Source organism: Sycon ciliatum, chromosome 13, assembly GCF_964019385.1.
Source record: "Sycon ciliatum chromosome 13, ocSycCili1.1, whole genome shotgun sequence".
Taxonomy (NCBI): Eukaryota; Metazoa; Porifera; class Calcarea; order Leucosolenida; family Sycettidae; genus Sycon; species Sycon ciliatum.
In genome coordinates, this window is record NC_088655.1 from 26,056,864 (window position 1) to 26,074,275 (window position 17,412).

General features: G+C 47.8%; 2 protein-coding genes, 1 long non-coding RNA gene and 1 other non-coding gene across 5 annotated transcripts in view; 1 reads left to right on the forward strand and 3 right to left on the reverse strand.

Annotated features, from left to right (window-relative positions):
• The window catches only part of LOC135829887 (dihydropyrimidinase-like), a 20,445-nt gene extending 7,175 nt beyond the window's left edge, over positions 1–13,270 (reverse strand). The window contains exons 1-13 of the mRNA XM_065342270.1: positions 13,066–13,270; positions 11,453–11,538; positions 10,382–10,455; positions 9,867–9,977; positions 6,396–6,473; positions 5,275–5,361; positions 4,541–4,602; positions 4,008–4,088; positions 2,602–2,670; positions 2,126–2,170; positions 1,153–1,228; positions 490–576; positions 125–194 (exon numbers count right to left, since the gene is read on the reverse strand). Of these exons, the coding sequence (XP_065198342.1) occupies positions 125–194; positions 490–576; positions 1,153–1,228; positions 2,126–2,170; positions 2,602–2,670; positions 4,008–4,088; positions 4,541–4,602; positions 5,275–5,361; positions 6,396–6,473; positions 9,867–9,977; positions 10,382–10,455; positions 11,453–11,538; positions 13,066–13,068 (929 nt within the window). The 5' untranslated portion in view covers positions 13,069–13,270. The remainder of the gene's footprint in view (positions 1–124; positions 195–489; positions 577–1,152; positions 1,229–2,125; positions 2,171–2,601; positions 2,671–4,007; positions 4,089–4,540; positions 4,603–5,274; positions 5,362–6,395; positions 6,474–9,866; positions 9,978–10,381; positions 10,456–11,452; positions 11,539–13,065) is intronic.
• On the reverse strand, positions 10,661–10,782 carry Trnal-caa (transfer RNA leucine (anticodon CAA)). The gene is made up of 2 exons: positions 10,745–10,782; positions 10,661–10,706 (listed from the first exon to the last, which is right to left on the reverse strand). It is a non-coding gene; the product is annotated as a tRNA-Leu (tRNA).
• A 272-nt stretch (positions 13,271–13,542) lies between the features above and the next one.
• LOC135829888 (uncharacterized) lies at positions 13,543–15,443 on the forward strand. Its single transcript, XR_010555943.1, has 6 exons — positions 13,543–13,700; positions 13,940–14,079; positions 14,357–14,456; positions 14,703–14,781; positions 15,077–15,139; positions 15,350–15,443. It is a non-coding gene; the product is annotated as an uncharacterized LOC135829888 (long non-coding RNA).
• Positions 15,444–15,825: 382 nt separating this feature from the next.
• LOC135829884 (leucine-rich repeat serine/threonine-protein kinase 1-like) overlaps positions 15,826–17,412 on the reverse strand; it is a 65,268-nt gene continuing 63,681 nt past the window's right edge. For both annotated transcript variants that reach the window (XM_065342268.1, XM_065342267.1), the window contains exon 44: positions 15,826–17,057. In XM_065342268.1, coding sequence (XP_065198340.1) covers positions 16,692–17,057 — 366 coding nt within the window. In that variant the 3' untranslated portion in view covers positions 15,826–16,691. The remainder of the gene's footprint in view (positions 17,058–17,412) is intronic.

The following is a 17,412-nucleotide window of genomic DNA, read 5'->3' on the forward strand; positions in this document are numbered from 1 at the left end:
CGTGTTGAGCATAAAAAACTGCTGAATCACGCTCGTACACTTGTGTCCATTTCAATAAGTCGACGAAATCATTCGCATAACCTCTAAAACAAAGGCCAGGACGATAAGAAGGATACGCACTGACCTGGCCAGCAGCTTCATCAAGTACTCCGGTGTGCCCTTGTCGGGTCGCAGCGGTGGTCCCATGACGTGAGCTGCATAGGAGAATTGACACCATTGACACTATTGGCAACACCGTCAGTGTTAAGCATGTGTGTGCGTGACCTCTGAAGGCAGGTAGACTCTAAAAACAGGTGGCCTGTAAAAACAAGTGGATTCTCTCACAAACGTCATCTACAGCACGACTTCGTGTTGCTGCACATATGCACAGGTACACGATACTAACACATCAAGTCACCACCATGCAGGCTTGTGCACTGCGCTATCAGTCTGGTCGTGATGAGTGGTGTCGTCATGCAGTAGTAGTAGTCCACACGAGGAGTGGCTTACCAGCTGCATGGCTCCAGTCATGGTGGCAGTAGTGTGTGCCGTCAGTGCCCAGGCTGGCTGCGATCGGCTCACCAAACACAATACGCCCTGTGATCAAGCAACGCACGTACGCACGCACACACATATACACACACACACGCACACACACACACACACGCGCGCGCGCGCATATATACACACACGTGTGCACACACAACCAAACACATACACACACACACACACACACAGATCCTTCAAGTACATGAAGTCGTCTCCAGTCTGCATTGACGTGAAACAAGATCAGCTGGAATAGCAGGAGCCGCCTCGGTGGCAACAGCAGCAGCAGTAGTAGTGGCTGTGGCAACAGCTACGGCAGCAAGACTGGCAGCAATATCCACGAAAATTAGTCCGTCCTCTTCCAGCGTTGGACTCTGTGCTCGATAGGCAACTCTATACGTAGATTTTCTTTTCCTATCCTGCAGACCCTCAGTCACCAGCACTGCCCGCAGCACTATAAGCAACAGAACCAGAATCAGCAGCAGCAGCAGCACCACCACCACCATCACACCACCAGCAGCAGCACCATCACCAGCAGCAACCCCACTGAAAAGAAGAAAGCTTGCCCGTATACACTAGTCTGCCTACACATTTCAATTATTCACACATGCCTGTACGAGTACGTACCCTTTTTCCTGGCGTCGAGCACGGCGTCCGCAGCACTCTTGCTCATCACATGCACAACATACAGTGGACAGTTGACCTGCGGGTGGGCGGGTTGCAGCAGCACACAGCACACAGCACACAGAACAGCGGCGATGACGAACTCTACAACCACAACTGCACACATCCGTTTTCCGCAAAAAATATCCGGATAGGCGAGGGAATTGGATAATCGAACACACATACTGTATGTATGCATGGCATAAGCTGTAAATCGGTAACCAACGATTTTCTTCCGGATGGTGAGGGATCCGGATAAAAGAGGACCGGATAAGCGAGGTCCGACTGTAGTAGAGGTTCCACAGAAGGCATAGCGAGGGAAGCGCTGCTCACCGGGTATCGAGCACCATCCGAGCAGAGGTAGAATGCCTTATGCATCCAGGTATGCAAACCATCCGAGGTGCTGTGATGACCAGTTCGAGTTCGGATTGTTCTGCCCGTGGCATGCTTTCCACGATGCTGAAGACTGCGAAAAGTGGCTCGTACGGACGGTGAGCGAGCAATGGCAAGCCGCAACACGTGTAGTGCGAGGCTTTCCAGGATGCTGGAGCCTATGAAAACCGGCTGATCTGAACGTTGAGTGATGAGTATTATAAAAGCACTGCCGGGTTCAAGTCGGTGGATCCACTAGGTCCACTCACAGGTTCGCTCGTGTCGGATAGATTAAACCAAGTGGATAATGATTTGATGATGTTGAGCTACGTGATAAAAGAATAGTTTCCAAAAAGATGCACTCAGTGTTACAAGTGATGAGTGATGAGTGGCAAGTCAAAAGGCATGTAATGTGTGGTGGCAGGTCTTGGGAATCTCCTGGAGTTACACAACCGTGACTGCTCACTGGCGCACAGTGCCGTGTTTGCAAATGGCAGACAGCAACAAAATCGTCGGGTTTATCCAATTCTCAAGGAAACAGATCATGTTGAATCACCATGCTTACCTGATGAGCGAGGACGGTAGCACGAGTAGTGGCTTCTCCTTCAACCTACACCAACACGCACAGGCACAGAATCAATGTCAAGGAATTGGCGTGCACACGTGCGAACGTGTACACACACAGACACAAGGACACACACACACACTCACACTCCTTGTATACATGAACGCACGCACGCACACACACACACACCATTGACCCCCCCCCCCCCCCACACACACACACAGGCACAGCCTTTCCTAAAATAGCTTCACGTGCAGTGGAAGTATGCAACACAGAATCCCCACAGCTATTCTAAAAAAAACATAGAAAGAACCAAAACTTGAACATCCCCCACACACACGCACACACACACACACACACACACACACACACACACACACACACACACACACACCATGTACCATACACACACATACACATGCCAGACGTAGATGCACGCTCAACACGCACATTCACACAAATTCACTTGCACTCACCTCCTCTGGACGACACATGGCATGGCCCTCCGGACCAGTGATTCCCAGCTCAATCATACGCTTAGATTGCTGTAACAGCGAGAGAGAGAGAGAGAGAGAGAGAGAGAGAGAGAGAGAGAGAGAGAGAGAGAGATGGCAAGACGTTAGACATTTCAAGCCACATTATCAAGAGTACACAGCCAGACGGCACAACTGGGGCATTGTTCGAGAAAGTGTAACCTGTCGTTTACGTCTTTTACCATATTGATGCAATCGTACAGTAGAAGTCCAGATCATGACTTCCATGACTCATCAAGGAATGTCGCAAAGGATGAACTCCTTTGTACTGAAGAACCCATATGCAAAGTTGCACACTTGTTTTTTTGTGCTCTTGATATCAGTCGTTACAGTCATGCGGCAGAACCTCAACAACTGTACATTACTACAGTGCATAGATGCAGCACAGCCACAACCAGCTGAGAGCAAAGTAGAAATGCAGAGCAGCTACTCAGACCGCAAACAACACAACACGTGTAAGACGGGCACCGGACACAGTGAATCCTGTCTATTAAAGCCAATCATTGAATGTGCTCCTCATGAGCAGGTGGTGCCCTGTGTAGTATGATAGACTCCGCGACTGCACAGCCCTGTGTCCCTATACCGTAATGTCGCATACTAAAGTCGGGCGTATTCCTGTAGAAGCCGATGTCAGGGCTAGGCTTCTATTCAAACCAGGTATTTCTATTCAAACCAGGTATTTCTATGTGCGTCAACACTAAAACCAGGCTTGTGTGCCGACAGTGTATCTTGAAAATCAGGCTTCTATTCAAAACAGGCTTCTATACGAAAATGTTGAGTCACCTCCACCATTACACTGCGCTCTTTAGCCGACTAGACCCTCCTGCACCGTCACCACTGCGAGGACACTTCCGTAGACGATATTGATAATTCCTTCAGACAGCTCAGCTGTTTCGCTAATACATAGCTCATCAGTGAAGGTAGACGTTGACATTTTCTTCAATGGCCGAGAGCTCTGTCGCACCCTGGAATAATATGGCTTCTATACGAGACAGGCTTTTACAAGACAATAGGGTACAGTGTATATTTACGACTGACATTGCCTTTTCTGCTGGTACTTACTAGACGCTGTACCATAGCAGACTCAGCGGAGGACGTTCAGGTTGATTGTAACTCTGAATTTCATGTCGCTAGGCAATCATCAGACAACTGATGAATGTACTAAGCTCTGTCTCTGACATTGAGCACCCTCTGCAGCGCTCGGGGGTCAACGGATCATTCGTTTTAGACACTGTACCATATTGCTCGCACGCACACCAGTACCTTTGGACTCTCAAACTATGAATGCATGCGCACACCAGAGAGGGAAAGACGGTTTCTCCCCTCGTGGTGTTTGACAGGCCACTTACATCATCAATGACATCGCCGTTCTCGGCATGCACCTGCGCCAAAGCACCGATCTCACCGCAGACCTTGAATGAAGCTAGCAGCTGGTAAAGCGGGTGATAACACAACAGAAAATTATATACGTGGGCAGATACACACACACACACACACACACACACACACACACACACACGCACATGCATGCACATGCATGCACACACACGCACACACACGCATGCGTGCATGCACACACATGCATGCAAACGCACGCACACACACACACACACACACACACACATGTACACAAGCAAGAACACATGATTTGGGTTAACGTTCTACCAGAAATACCCAGTCCATGTATGTGCGCACGTGTGTGTGTGTGCGCGTGTGCGTGTGTGTGTGCGCGTGTGTGTGTGTGTGTGTGCGTGTGTGTGTGTGTGTGCGTGTGTGCATGCGTGCGTGTGAAGGTTTTTTTTGGGGGGGGGGGGACAAATGGATTCCGAAGAGTGCATGGAATCCAATCAAACAAGACGTTTTCATGGCATATACACCCTACCTCCGAATCATCCAGCTGAAAGACATTCTTGTAAGCAAGGAACATCTTGAATGAGTTCACACCTGCCAGCAGCATAACACAAGACACAGCGACCAACACAATCAACACACAGATAAGAGAAAAAAGGCGATCATGCCCCACCACTCTGGCAACCATGGTCGGTAGTACCACACAACGTCGCATGTAATAATAATAATAATAGTTACAGTTCGCATGTCACTCATGAAAGGATCCATGGGCTTAACGCATCTGTCAATGAAATCCAGGCAGAAGAGCCAACAAAAGGCATCTCAATATTGTTAGAACGTATCGCAGTAAGAACAACTACCCAAGCGCAGCACATTTTCCACAAGCATCAGCCATTTGTCGGATGCTACTGCAACAGCCAGTCATATGTGAGAACGCTCTCCGGACGGCGTGGGCTCACATCCCCTACACAGATAAAATCTGGATGTACAGTTTTTTTCACAGTTCGCGCGAGACTTGGCTAGACCGAGTTTTCCGAATCTGCAGAAACGCCGCCAACCGTTAAAAGGATCAAGGCGCAGATAAAAACCCTAAATCGGTGGCAGGCGAGTAGATCAGACCCGCCACTTAAGTGGTCAAAGACCGAATATCCAATTCCCATTCGGATGTACATAAATAGGAACACTTTCAAATGAAGATTTCGTTCCGAGCCTAGTCCAGTACTGGCATCGATGCTGCCAAGAGGTCATTGGACTTCGGCCACGTACCTTTCTCATCAACCAGTTTCTTCATGTCCTTGCCGACTTGTTCACTCCACCACGTGACACCCACATGGAATGAGTAGTCACACACCACTGCATGGGAAGAGAGAGAGAGAGAGAGAGAGAGAGAGAGAGAGAGAGAGAGAGAGAGAGAGAGAGAGAGAGAGATAGATAGATAGATAGAGAGAGAGAGAGAGAGAGAGAGAGAGAGAGAGAGAGAGAGAGAGAGAGAGAGAAAAGAGAGAGAGAAAGAAAGAGAGAGAGAGAGAGAGAGAGAGAGAGAGAGAGAGAGAGAGAGAGAGAGAGAGAGAGAGAGAGAGAGAGAGAGAGAAAGAGAGAGAGAAAGAAAGAGAGAGAGAGAGAGAGAGAGAGAGAGAGAGAGAGAGAGAGAGAGAGAGAGAGAGAGAGAGAGAGAGAGAGAGAGAGAGAGAGAGAGAGAACAAATTCAATACGAGTCTACGAGTCGTTATTATACAACACCCTCTATTTCTGTCCGGGCTATTGGGCAGTTGGGCACAAGACCACACAGAACTTCAGAGCACATCATCAATCTACTTATGCCTAGCACATCCTCTAACAAAGGGTACAGTGAACTGAAGATGACCCAGTCAGCCCAGTACAATACACACAGGGGGTGCAATTAACAGTCATTCACCATACAGTGTGCCTTCTTCATTAACAAAACACGGCTGGTTGAGGTTAAGTGATCTGGCCAAACATGCGACTCGTCAGAATACCATGTCTGACAGCACGTCCTGGACAGCAAGTCCTAATCTTAATCTTAGAAGCTACTAAGTTGACTAAGCTTCAGCTCCAGCTGCAGCTCTACGCACAGCAAATACCGTATTTCCCCGAATATAAGTCGCACATTTTTACACTAAACTTCAAAGGCAAAGTAGGGGATGCGACTTACAATCGAGAGTGACATCCTACTTATATGCATGTATTGAAACAATGTGGTTCAAACCTCAAAGTGGAGGTGCGACTTATAATCGAGTGCGCCTTACAATCGGGGAAATACGGTAACCCAATGCGCGTGCCAATGTGTCAACACATTTCAAAACGTCCTGCACAGCGAGTCCTAATCTTACAAGTCACTTCACAGGCAGTGCATCCTCGTCTCTTACCCTTGGGATCAGCCCAGCCACGCCATTGGTCGTAAGCATCCAGCAGCGATGTGCCACGACTGCCCAGCACAAAGTCAACTAGAAAGAACACACACGGGGAAAAAGGAGAGAAGAGAAATGGCACAGCAGACATGCAGTGAGACCGACTGAGATCAACTGAAGCCGGAGGAAATGATACAGGTCTACCCTCGCTAGTACGACATAGGTTACAAGACAAATCTCATTAGAAGACAATGATCAAAAATCCCCTGACGCCTGAACGCGTACATTCACGTCCGGATACCGTGCAGGCAGAAAATTTCATCGGTCAATAATTTCGTCCAACTCCAAAGAAAGGGAGTTTGTCCGGTTGTAAATTTCGTCCATGGATCATAAGAGTGTATTGAAAAGCTGGACAAATCGACATTAGTCCGGCATTTAACTTAATTTAGTCCAAAAGCTCCTTGGACGAAAAAGACGAAATAAAATTCCAGACGAATATTTCTGCTTATACAGTAGTAGATAATACTGGTTATAAGACGAAACCCACGGGGTTATCCAACCCACGGGGTTGTCCACTAACGAGGGCAGAACTGTAGAGCGGAAACAAGACAGTTTGGTTGGTAGCAAAGTGTATACCGGAGTGGTGGGAACTGTGAACGGGCAAAGTGTATACCGGAGTGGTGGGAACTGTGAACGGGCAAAGTGTATACCGGAGTGGTGGGAACTGTGAACGGGCAAAGTGTATACCGGAGTGGTGGGAACTGTGAACGGGCAAAGTGTATACCGGAGTGGTGGGAACTGTGAACGGGCAAAGTGTATACCGGAGTGGTGGGAACTGTGAACGGGCAAAGTGTATACCGGAGTGGTGGGAACTGTGAACGGGCAAAGTGTATACCGGAGTGGTGGGAACTGTGAACGGGCAAAGTGTATACCGGAGTGGTGGGAACTGTGAACGGGCAAAGTGTATACCGGAGTGGTGGGAACTGTGAACGGGCAAAGTGTATACCGGAGTGGTGGGAACTGTGAACGGGCAAAGTGTATACCGGAGTGGTGGGAACTGTGAACGGGCAAAGTGTATACCGGAGTGGTGGGAACTGTGAACGGGCAAAGTGTATACCGGAGTGGTGGGAACTGTGAACGGGCAAAGTGTATACCGGAGTGGTGGGAACTGTGAACGGGCAAAGTGTATACCGGAGTGGTGGGAACTGTGAACGGGCAAAGTGTATACCGGAGTGGTGGGAACTGTGAACGGGCAAAGTGTATACCGGAGTGGTGGGAACTGTGAACGGGCAAAGTGTATACCGGAGTGGTGGGAACTGTGAACGGGCAAAGTGTATACCGGAGTGGTGGGAACTGTGAACGGGCAAAGTGTATACCGGAGTGGTGGGAACTGTGAACGGGCAAAGTGTATACCGGAGTGGTGGGAACTGTGAACGGGCAAAGTGTATACCGGAGTGGTGGGAACTGTGAACGGGCAAAGTGTATACCGGAGTGGTGGGAACTGTGAACGGGCAAAGTGTATACCGGAGTGGTGGGAACTGTGAACGGGCAAAGTGTATACCGGAGTGGTGGGAACTGTGAACGGGCAAAGTGTATACCGGAGTGGTGGGAACTGTGAACGGGCAAAGTGTATACCGGAGTGGTGGGAACTGTGAACGGGCAAAGTGTATACCGGAGTGGTGGGAACTGTGAACGGGCAAAGTGTATACCGGAGTGGTGGGAACTGTGAACGGGCGGGCAGGCCTACTTCACCGTCAATCCGGAAACAAAGCAGTCTTGTCCCACGAGTAACAGTACACATAAATAAATAAATAAATAATCCCGGATAAAACGACATGATTCTGCATGCACTGCACACTGCAGTGGGAAAGAGCTTCAGGCTTCTCTCAAGCAACATTTTCACAACAATTGACAAGTACTTTCGATGCGTCCTCATCTGATGAAATGCAGGCAAAGAAGAACAATGATCGAGCACAGTGATCTTATACACCCCAGAGATGTGATAGAAGCAGTGCAAAGAAGAGTGTCCGGCTACTCTCCTCTGCGCCGTTTCTATCACGTTTCTGCGATACACGATGCATTGTGCTGGTTCATTTCCTTTTCGCCTAGTAGCTATTCTTCTTTGCTCTGTTTCTATTGCGCCTCTACTGCCTACAATTCATCGTGATAATGCATTTTCTTTTCGCCTGGCCACCCTTGTTCGCACTGTTTCTATGAAATCTGCACTGTGTAAAATTCATCGCGTTCACTCATTTCCTTTTCATCTATAATTCAACACCCGAGGAGAACGCATAGAAAGTACTGGCGGAAAAATTTCAAAAAAATTGCTTGTGAGGAGCCTGAAGCTTGGTCTTTACTCAAGTTTTTATTTTATTTTATTTTTTACTATTATTCACAAACCCAACTCCTAAAATAAATAATTACGTGGACAAAAACAAACAGCTACTGTGTAGGGGCTGCACTGGGCAGCAGTGATGGTGAGGTACCAGGGGCTTCACCGACCAAAGGTCTCGGCTTCAATGCCACAAGCGCGCACCAGGAAAAAGTGTGATTGCATTGTCGCCTTCCAGAGAACTATTATGGACACTCAGTACACGCAAGTTGCCTGATGATTGCACTGTGCAAGGAACTCGGAGTTGCGAAAACACACTGTAAACCCCCGCTGTGCCTTTGTGTGGACAATCAGTACCCGATCTGTACACCTGGATAATCTCTGTAGAGGGCATGCAGGGCGCGAAATAACGGTCGGACATCGGACAATTTCCGACCGTTTACGGTCAGTTTCCGGATGTTTTGTACATATCGGGACAAAGTGTCCGCGCACCTTTTTGCAAAGTACAAAAAAGAAAAGGCACTTCAATCCTTTGTCTCATAGTCATTAGTGATGTCGTCTGGCAAGAGAAAGCCAAGCACCGCTGATGCGGGTGCTCCTCTTGGAAAGAAGCCCAGAGGAGTCAAGACGACCACTTGTGACAAGTGGGTCGCCGAGTATGATAGGGAGCTTTCAACTACTTCTGTTTGGCTGAGCTATGAGCGCAGTCCCTCAGATCGTAGCGTTGTCGAAAATTTGAAGTGTAAGATGTGTTCCCGTTTTGTTCAAAAAATTCGCAGCAGCAAGAATTTTTCTGACTCCTTCGTCGTTGGCTCAAGGAACCTGAAAACGTCAGCCATCAAAAATCATACTGCTTCTGAAATGCATCGTCGTGATAACATTTCGATGGTATTAATTCTACACTGAACATTGTGTGATTTGATGTGAAAGTTGCATGTCCGGACATGTCCGGCCATTTTTGCAACTGGCAGGACATTGTGTCAGAGCATATTTTAATCCTTAGCGCATGCCCTGGCATGCTACTACATCATCAGCTGAGAGGCGTTGTACGGAGTGGCAAAGCCGCGACATAGCGTGATGCACTAGCTCAAGTAAGACCCCCAGTTCTTCGGTGACTGAGAGAACAGTTGCTTATAGTTTACAGTGTGCTTGCTTACTGATCATGGTTGTGCCTCCGGCCACGGCAGCCCGGGTGCCGCTGTAGAAGTCGTCGACGGCAACGGTGCCCATGAACGGCAGCTGCATGTGGGTGTGAGTGTCGATTCCACCTGAACACACAGCACATAGCGTACAGGGCGCAAAGATAGACCGACAAGATGACAACTGAACTCCCGATCGAAGTGGTGTTAGCTTACAGAGCGCAATGACTGTATTGCCTTCAAGTGCTAATGCTCTCTCTCTCTCTCTCTCTCTCTCTCTCTCTCTCTCTCTCTCTCTCTCTCTCTCTCTCTCTCTCTCTCTCTCTCTCTCTCTCTCTCTCTCTCTCTCTCTCTCTCTGTCTTTCTCTGTCTCTCTCTGTCTCTCTCTGTCTCTTTCTTCCTCTCTCGGCCTGCACACCAAACTGTTGGTTACCACACCGATGATGGAAAACAGAATGGAAAAACGGAAGTATTAGAATAGCGCCCAGTTTTCACTTGTTGGTAGTCAATCAATTCGCACAGTGCACACTGACCTGGCATGACAAGTTTGCCGGTGGCGTCGACGACTTCGCATTGGCTCGGCTGGGTGATGTTCGGTGCCACTTGCCTGTACGTCACAGTAGAACCAAGAGCTAGTAAATCCACCGGTTCAACAAAACAAGTTTGTGTGTGTGTGTGTGTGCACACGCGTGCGTACGTGTGTGTGTGAAAAGACAAAACAAGTCTGCACCTCTTCCTGGTGCAGAAAAATTGCATTTTCAACAATGCCATAAAAAAATGGAATTCACTAATAAAAAATGGAAAAAATAACATGTCAGAAGTGGGATTCGAACCCACGCCCACATACGTGGACCAGAAGGCTCCAATCTGCATTGACTGCAGAAGGTACACAAGACCTTGAGTCTGGCGCCTTAGACCGCTCGGCCATCCTGACACGACGAAATCATTGCCTTGAAAACTGCAACTTGGAGATTGATGCCACGCGGATGTCTATTAAACTTTGTGAACAAAGGCCGCCTGGCCATGTTACTTTTGTATTTCTGAGTTCGCTAGCCAACACAATTTTTTTCAGCACACACGGCGTGGTTCGGCGATTGTGACCTTTTGCCATGTACTGGATCAATTGTTCATGTCTGTCTGGCGATGGCAACGAGTTCCAGCCGACCGTAAAACGGCCGATTTTAGCGCCGGTGATATTTTAGCGACTTCAGCGAAATGAGAGTTTTCGCTCGAAAGCTTTGCCGCACCAATCGAAACGTGGTCTTGGTGTCCAGGTGGCCTTTTTATTCAAGGTCATCTGAGTGGAATTAGCATTCCTCGATAATAGTTGCAGCAGTCCTTTGGAGCAGGTGGTCGCCTCGGCAGGTTTTACAGACAGGGGCGGATCCAGGCAGGGTTCCAGGGGTTCCGCGGAACCCCCTAAATCTCGTAAGGGTACTACTGGCAACCATATGCGTGTCCATGTACACTTGTATCAGCTATTCAGTTTTGACTATACTGGAACCCCACTGAAGAGATCGCTGGATCTGCCGCTGACAGATTTCAGAGGATTCACAAATCCTGATTGTGAATTAGCCTAACAAGTTCAGTACACAGCGACATACTTGATAATTCCATCTTCACAGTAGACGTCTGCAACAAACTTCCGGTCGGCGTTCACCACCGTCCCGCCGCGGATCAACAGCCGAGACTACGCACAGACAACGGAACACAGGGCGAGAGAAAAAGAACATACACTCATTACCTCGGTTATCCGGACCCCAAAGTTACGGGCACTTCGGTCTACCGGGCACCCTGGGGGCAAGTTTCAGTGGAAATATTACTACTCCTTTGTCACTTTGTGTGGAAAAAGTGACGTCACATGCCATGTTCTGTGCACACTTGTGCACTTTCCCCATCAAGATGTATATGATTCGGAGTTACGGACATTTCAAAGTTACGGGCAGTGCAAGGTCCCGGACTGCCCGGATAAACGAGGTATGAATGTAGATATAAAACAACCCTAGCTGCATCTGGTAATACTGTAATTTTACAAATTTTCGGTGTACTTTTATTTTCGGTGCGTCTGTTTCATACCTAACATCTCAATACACCGAAAAAACACTAGCAGACATAATCCAATAGGGAACTGCTTCTCTGCACCTAAAATTTCTGTTCACCTAACCTGGCCTTTTGCCCCCATACCGAAAATATTGAGCACCTAAAATTTCTGAAATCAGAGTGATAAAGCGCCGGGAAAAACGATTACACTTCCAGTAAAACTTCAGTATTACGTACATACACCTCCAGGGGCCGTAGAAATCTGTACTGCATAGCCCATGGTCTGCGTATCCGAGGTCACATGACTAGTAGTATACAACAGAGGGTCCTAAAAAATAGTACGTCATGCCCGGGCCATTGTATGCTATAGGGCGCATTCAGACCACCGAGAACCCCGGCATGAAACCGTGAATGGAGATAAGCCGTGAAGGACATTCACATTACTGATGAACTACCGTTACTTGTGCAGCTCTCACCGCGGCACTGAGAAGGGTATTTCCCTTTACTCCCTGCCCGAGGACCTTGTTTTACTGCTCGAATGCTGTTTCCGCCGCAGCAGCCGTGGCAGTAAACCGTTTCCGCCGGCAAAGTGCCAGTAACGCTACGTGATCAAATCACCTTGGAAACTTTCACATTCCGTCGCTTTTTATCGGTACAGTATCCTGAACGCGTCCTTATCCGGGGAGCTTTATACTGAAGTTTCGCCTTATCTTAGTTGACCCGCATGTGAGCGGACGGGGTAGCTACGTAGGCAGATCCTATATCATGGACCAACACACATGCAGCCGCGTGGAAGTCCACGTGTAAAAGAAACAGACGGTCTGAGTCTGCATCAACCAGACTCTCAAATTCAAATTTCATTACAGAATGCTCATTGCCCAGGCCAGGGTACAAGTTCACACATTCACAATGTAGTTAGTTGTACATCAAATTCTCAAGGAAAGACAATAATTTGAAAAGCAAATCGAAATTCTCAAACTATAGTTGTAGTCAAAATTTTCAAGAAGGGACAACAATAATTTAAAAAGTAGAAAGTGTTTTCACAGCGTGACCGACAAGAATTCAGTTCGGCAACACAGTCGAGTCAAGCTCTTCATTATTATTGACAGAGAAAGTGGACGTTCTCAAGCGCATTGCTGAACCCCGCAGATAAGACAAGTGGTACATTCTTACGTACCATGTTTGCAACGAGATTCCAAGCTAACCCCTCTCGTGGGACGTCCGGACGTTAGAAACGATGGTGGGAAAGAGGGAAAGGCCCTGTACTGCCTCGACCTCTGGAATGGTCAAGACAACAAAATCAAGTGTGGAGAGCGCGACTTTACAAGGTCCAAGGGAATCGACAGCTTGCGTCGTTTTGACTTGTGCAGTGTGCAGCGCATGTGGCCGGCCCTGGGTCTTCTACCATGTCTACCAATGGTCTACAGAGTGGATGCGTGAGTGCATGATGCTGTGCATGTGTGCCATGCCAGATCCAAACACTAAAAATAAAAAAAAAGTAGATCTACAACAGTACAAGTACAAGTCAAGTGTCCTTCAAAAATCACATGCAGGTATGCACACATGCCGGCCGCCAAGACGACGCCTTGGCATCGCGTTCTTTGGGAACCTTGGTAACTCATTCAAGATGGCGCATTCTCTCCTACAAAAGCGTGTCTTTTCACTTGGGAATCATTCCTGGCTCGTTCTCCTTCCTCGTGCGGTTGGTCTTTCTTGCCGTGGACGTTCTTTCGCTTCTTTGGTGTCTCGACTCGCCATGGAAGCTCTTCCTGTTTATTGTCCTTGTGACTGGCGCCATCCTTCCTAATCATGGTGAGTTTTTTTTTTGTGATTCTTGTCCTCTGGCTGCCTTTTGCAAATTATGTGAATCCAATGGCATGGGATGACTTTCCTTTGGGAATCTCTCTGACTGGCTTTTACCATGTTGACATACAAGGTCTGATGAACTGATGCCTTGGATTACTGTACTTTGATTACCTGTGAAAGTGAGCCTATTCTGCACAGCTTCAATAATATGTTTCTCTTGCTTTTGTTTTCTTGTGAACGTTCAGGACCCATCTCGGACTTTTGCTCTCTAACGACAACAATGTTTCGACTCTCTGGGCTTGGATCGGCTCGAGTGGCCTACACTTTGCTTCTAGAAGCCAATCGAATCCAATGATCATGTGAACTTCTTCGCAAGTACAGCACTGTAAGTTATTCTTTCAGGTGTCTTTATCTGTTTGTGATCATAGTCTTTTCATTTTGTCTTGCTGCAACCAACCTTAGTTGCAGAATGTTGCCTTTATGTGAATCCGATGGCATGGGATGACTTTCCTTTTGTGTCAGACTGGCTTTTATCATGTTGACATATCAAGGTCTGATGAACTGATGCCTTGGATCACTATAGTATAATTACCTGAGAAAGCGACCTTTCCCTGTAGGGCTTCAATAATTATTTTCCTTCTTTTTTTCTTGTGCACGTCCAGGACTTGCTGCTGAGCTTGGGTTGGCTCGAATGACCTGCTTCTAGAAGCCGATCGTCTACAATGATCACCCCAGTGTAACCCTCTTCGCGATTACAGCATTGTAAGTAAATTAGTTGTTGCTTCTTGTAAATAAAAGTGTGACTTCGTGTTCCTGCACGCACACGCAATATGGCGTCTTATGATGATTGTGTCTATAGTCTTTCAATTTGTCATACTGCAACAAAGTTGTAGAATGTTGACATTTTCGCCCCTATCTGATCCGCCATGCTTTGCCAGTTTCGAGGTGTTGCAGTATCTTGTCCTTTCATCTAATCCGAGGTTTTTCTTGTATTTTCTGTATACCCAGATTTCGCAGACATTATTCATCTCGCCTTGAGAGGCGATCGCCTTCAGCGTGACCACACCTGAACAACGGAACTACTCTGGTACGTTCTGCGTTCGATTCTCTCACGTATCTTTTGTGGAGTGCAAGTGACTTGTGTACTATGTTGCACAAGTGTATACATTTGTGGGCGTGCGTGCATGCATCAATGGTTTTTGGTAATCCCGGATGATGATCCTACCATGCTAATTTCGAGGGGAGTGAGACGATGTGCGTCCCTCCCTTATGACCCACGAATCGATAGGACTGACGGGACTAAATACGAATGCAGTTTTACATTCTTTGTCTCTTTCTAGTTCTAACACGTTCCCTTGTATTCTTTTCATCTGTCTTTGTAGATGTGGTGCTGCATCTGAGAGGGGTTCAACGTCGGGATCGTTCTTGTGCACCCATACATGAAGGTAAGATCTTTTGCTCTAATTATCTGTTGCAATGCCTATGCTTCACGTGATGTTTTATTGCATAGTTCACCTGAATCCAGGCTAGACTTGGTTTCTTGATGACAACTTTTTTATAACTACTGATGGAAGCTTGGTCTCTAAAAGAATTCTCGTTTTCTCTTGGATCTGGTTTAATCGTAGTGTTTGTGCCTCTCTTTTCTTCATCTTCAGGCCTCATCGGTCCGGCTGAGCAAATCCTCCGTCCTACCATCATACACATTGATCTTTGCTATTCTGTTTTGCAATGGAGTTTTAAAACTTACAACCTGTTGATTTTGTGTTGGGAGCAGTCTGTTTTTGGTGCGTGCATTCGGCACTGCTTGGTCTAGTCCGGCTGCGCCACTATCTGAAATGGGTTATTCGGCTCCAGCAGGAGACACCCTTGTTGCTGTTGCCCTGTTTCAAAATTTTACATTCCCAAACCAGTCTTGGAATATCACATCCCCGTAGTCCGTAAATGCAGATGGCATGAATTCTACTCTCGTGTACTGAATTGCCCGATTCTGGGGCGTTTTTGCATTCGCCTATACTTGCATGTACAGTGTCGCATTATTATGCTGATTGCATGTACACAGCTTTTCTGCTACTTTCTGTGTAGTAAATTGTGCATTCACTGGCAAAAACTCCTGCTTCCACAGGCGAAGGTGTCAGTGTGAATTACGCGACCTGTGATTTCCAGTATCTTGCTTTTCCAATGGGATATGATAGCAACTGAAGAAAGAATTATGCTGTGAAGAATATGGAATGTATGATTTTGCACATGCGTGCTGCTAACTACAATGTACATGTATGTATGTCACGAATGTGATCATGTGTTGCCGAAAGTTGCCTTCTCAACTACTCCAAAGTAAAATATGTCTGCATGGCATGCAGTATGGGAGAGCGCTCCCACCATTTGCATGGATGAGGTGAGCAGGAAATGCCACAGTACGTAAAGAGCTCAAGTGTTAGTTTCATGCGCATTGGAGCGAGAATTATAAGTCTAGTCGCACTGCATGGCAGCAGTGTTTTCAGAGTAAATGTTGTACAGTGTTTTCATGATGCAGCAGATTTTGTCCACACACTTGCATGATTATGGTGTTGCGAAATTTCGGGCGAGTATGAGAGCAGCACGCATCGCCAAGCCGCTTCACTTTGACTTGCTCCTGTACAGTGGTGGTGTACTCACACAGGCTCCTGTTACCAGAGCTGTGTTGTGCTGCATCCAACATGGTCGTGGCGCATAAGCGTGAGCGGCGAAAACAGCAGTGTTGGTGCTTCGCAACCAATCACCCACCTCGAGAGGCCCACAGGAACGGCACAGGTGCATGCGCAATCCATGCAACATGCCATGCATCTGCTAGCAAGCTGTCTCTGAGCTCAGGACCGACGGCGCTTTCTGTGGAACACTATCACGCTTTATTAGCAGTCGCTGCAGGGCGTGACCATTCAACCACCTCACAATGATGAGCTCAAGGCATGCAGGAATGGCGCAGGTGCGTGCGCAATCCATGCAACGTGCCATGCATCTCGGCTAGCAAGCTGTCTCTAAACTCGAGACCGACGGGGCTCTCTGTGGAACAGTATCGCCCGCAGTCGCAGCAGAGCGCGACCATTCGGTCTCCCACATCAAAACATGGCCGTCGTGATCCACAGCCACGTGTTGCAACGACTCATCATCCACATAGCCGCGAAAGCCACCTCCGCAACTGGCCACCAACTTCTGCCGTTGAGCGGGTGCTGCTTCGTCCACAGCTGCTGCCGAATCACTGGATTTCGCTCTCTCCGCGGGAGGAGCAGCAGCAGCACTTGAGCTACTAGCTTGGCGACTTGCTGCCCCTAGAGCCTGTTTCTTCACTGCACCGTCGCATGGCTGCAGAATGGGTAGAAACATGTTCACCTGCAGGTGGTACAGAAAGAAGGCAAGCACGGGAAACGTCTCACAACAAGAGGATGTAGTTTACTTTTCTCCAAGTGCATCTCCATATGCTCGATCCAATCTTGTTAAATAAACGTGGAGCAGAAGGGTGGTGAGATCTAGTGCACTCTGCCGACCTTGGGTCGCGGCTTCATAGTGTGCTGGATGCATGCACCAATATCATGAGAAGACATTTCTTTTTACAAAACACCCACACCATTTAATGGCATAAAGCAGCAAGGCAGCGATGAGACCTACATCATGTACATGTATTATGGAATGGCAGGAGTGGGGGAGAGGCAGGGGCAGCTTGACCGACCATAGGGTCTCGGCTTCA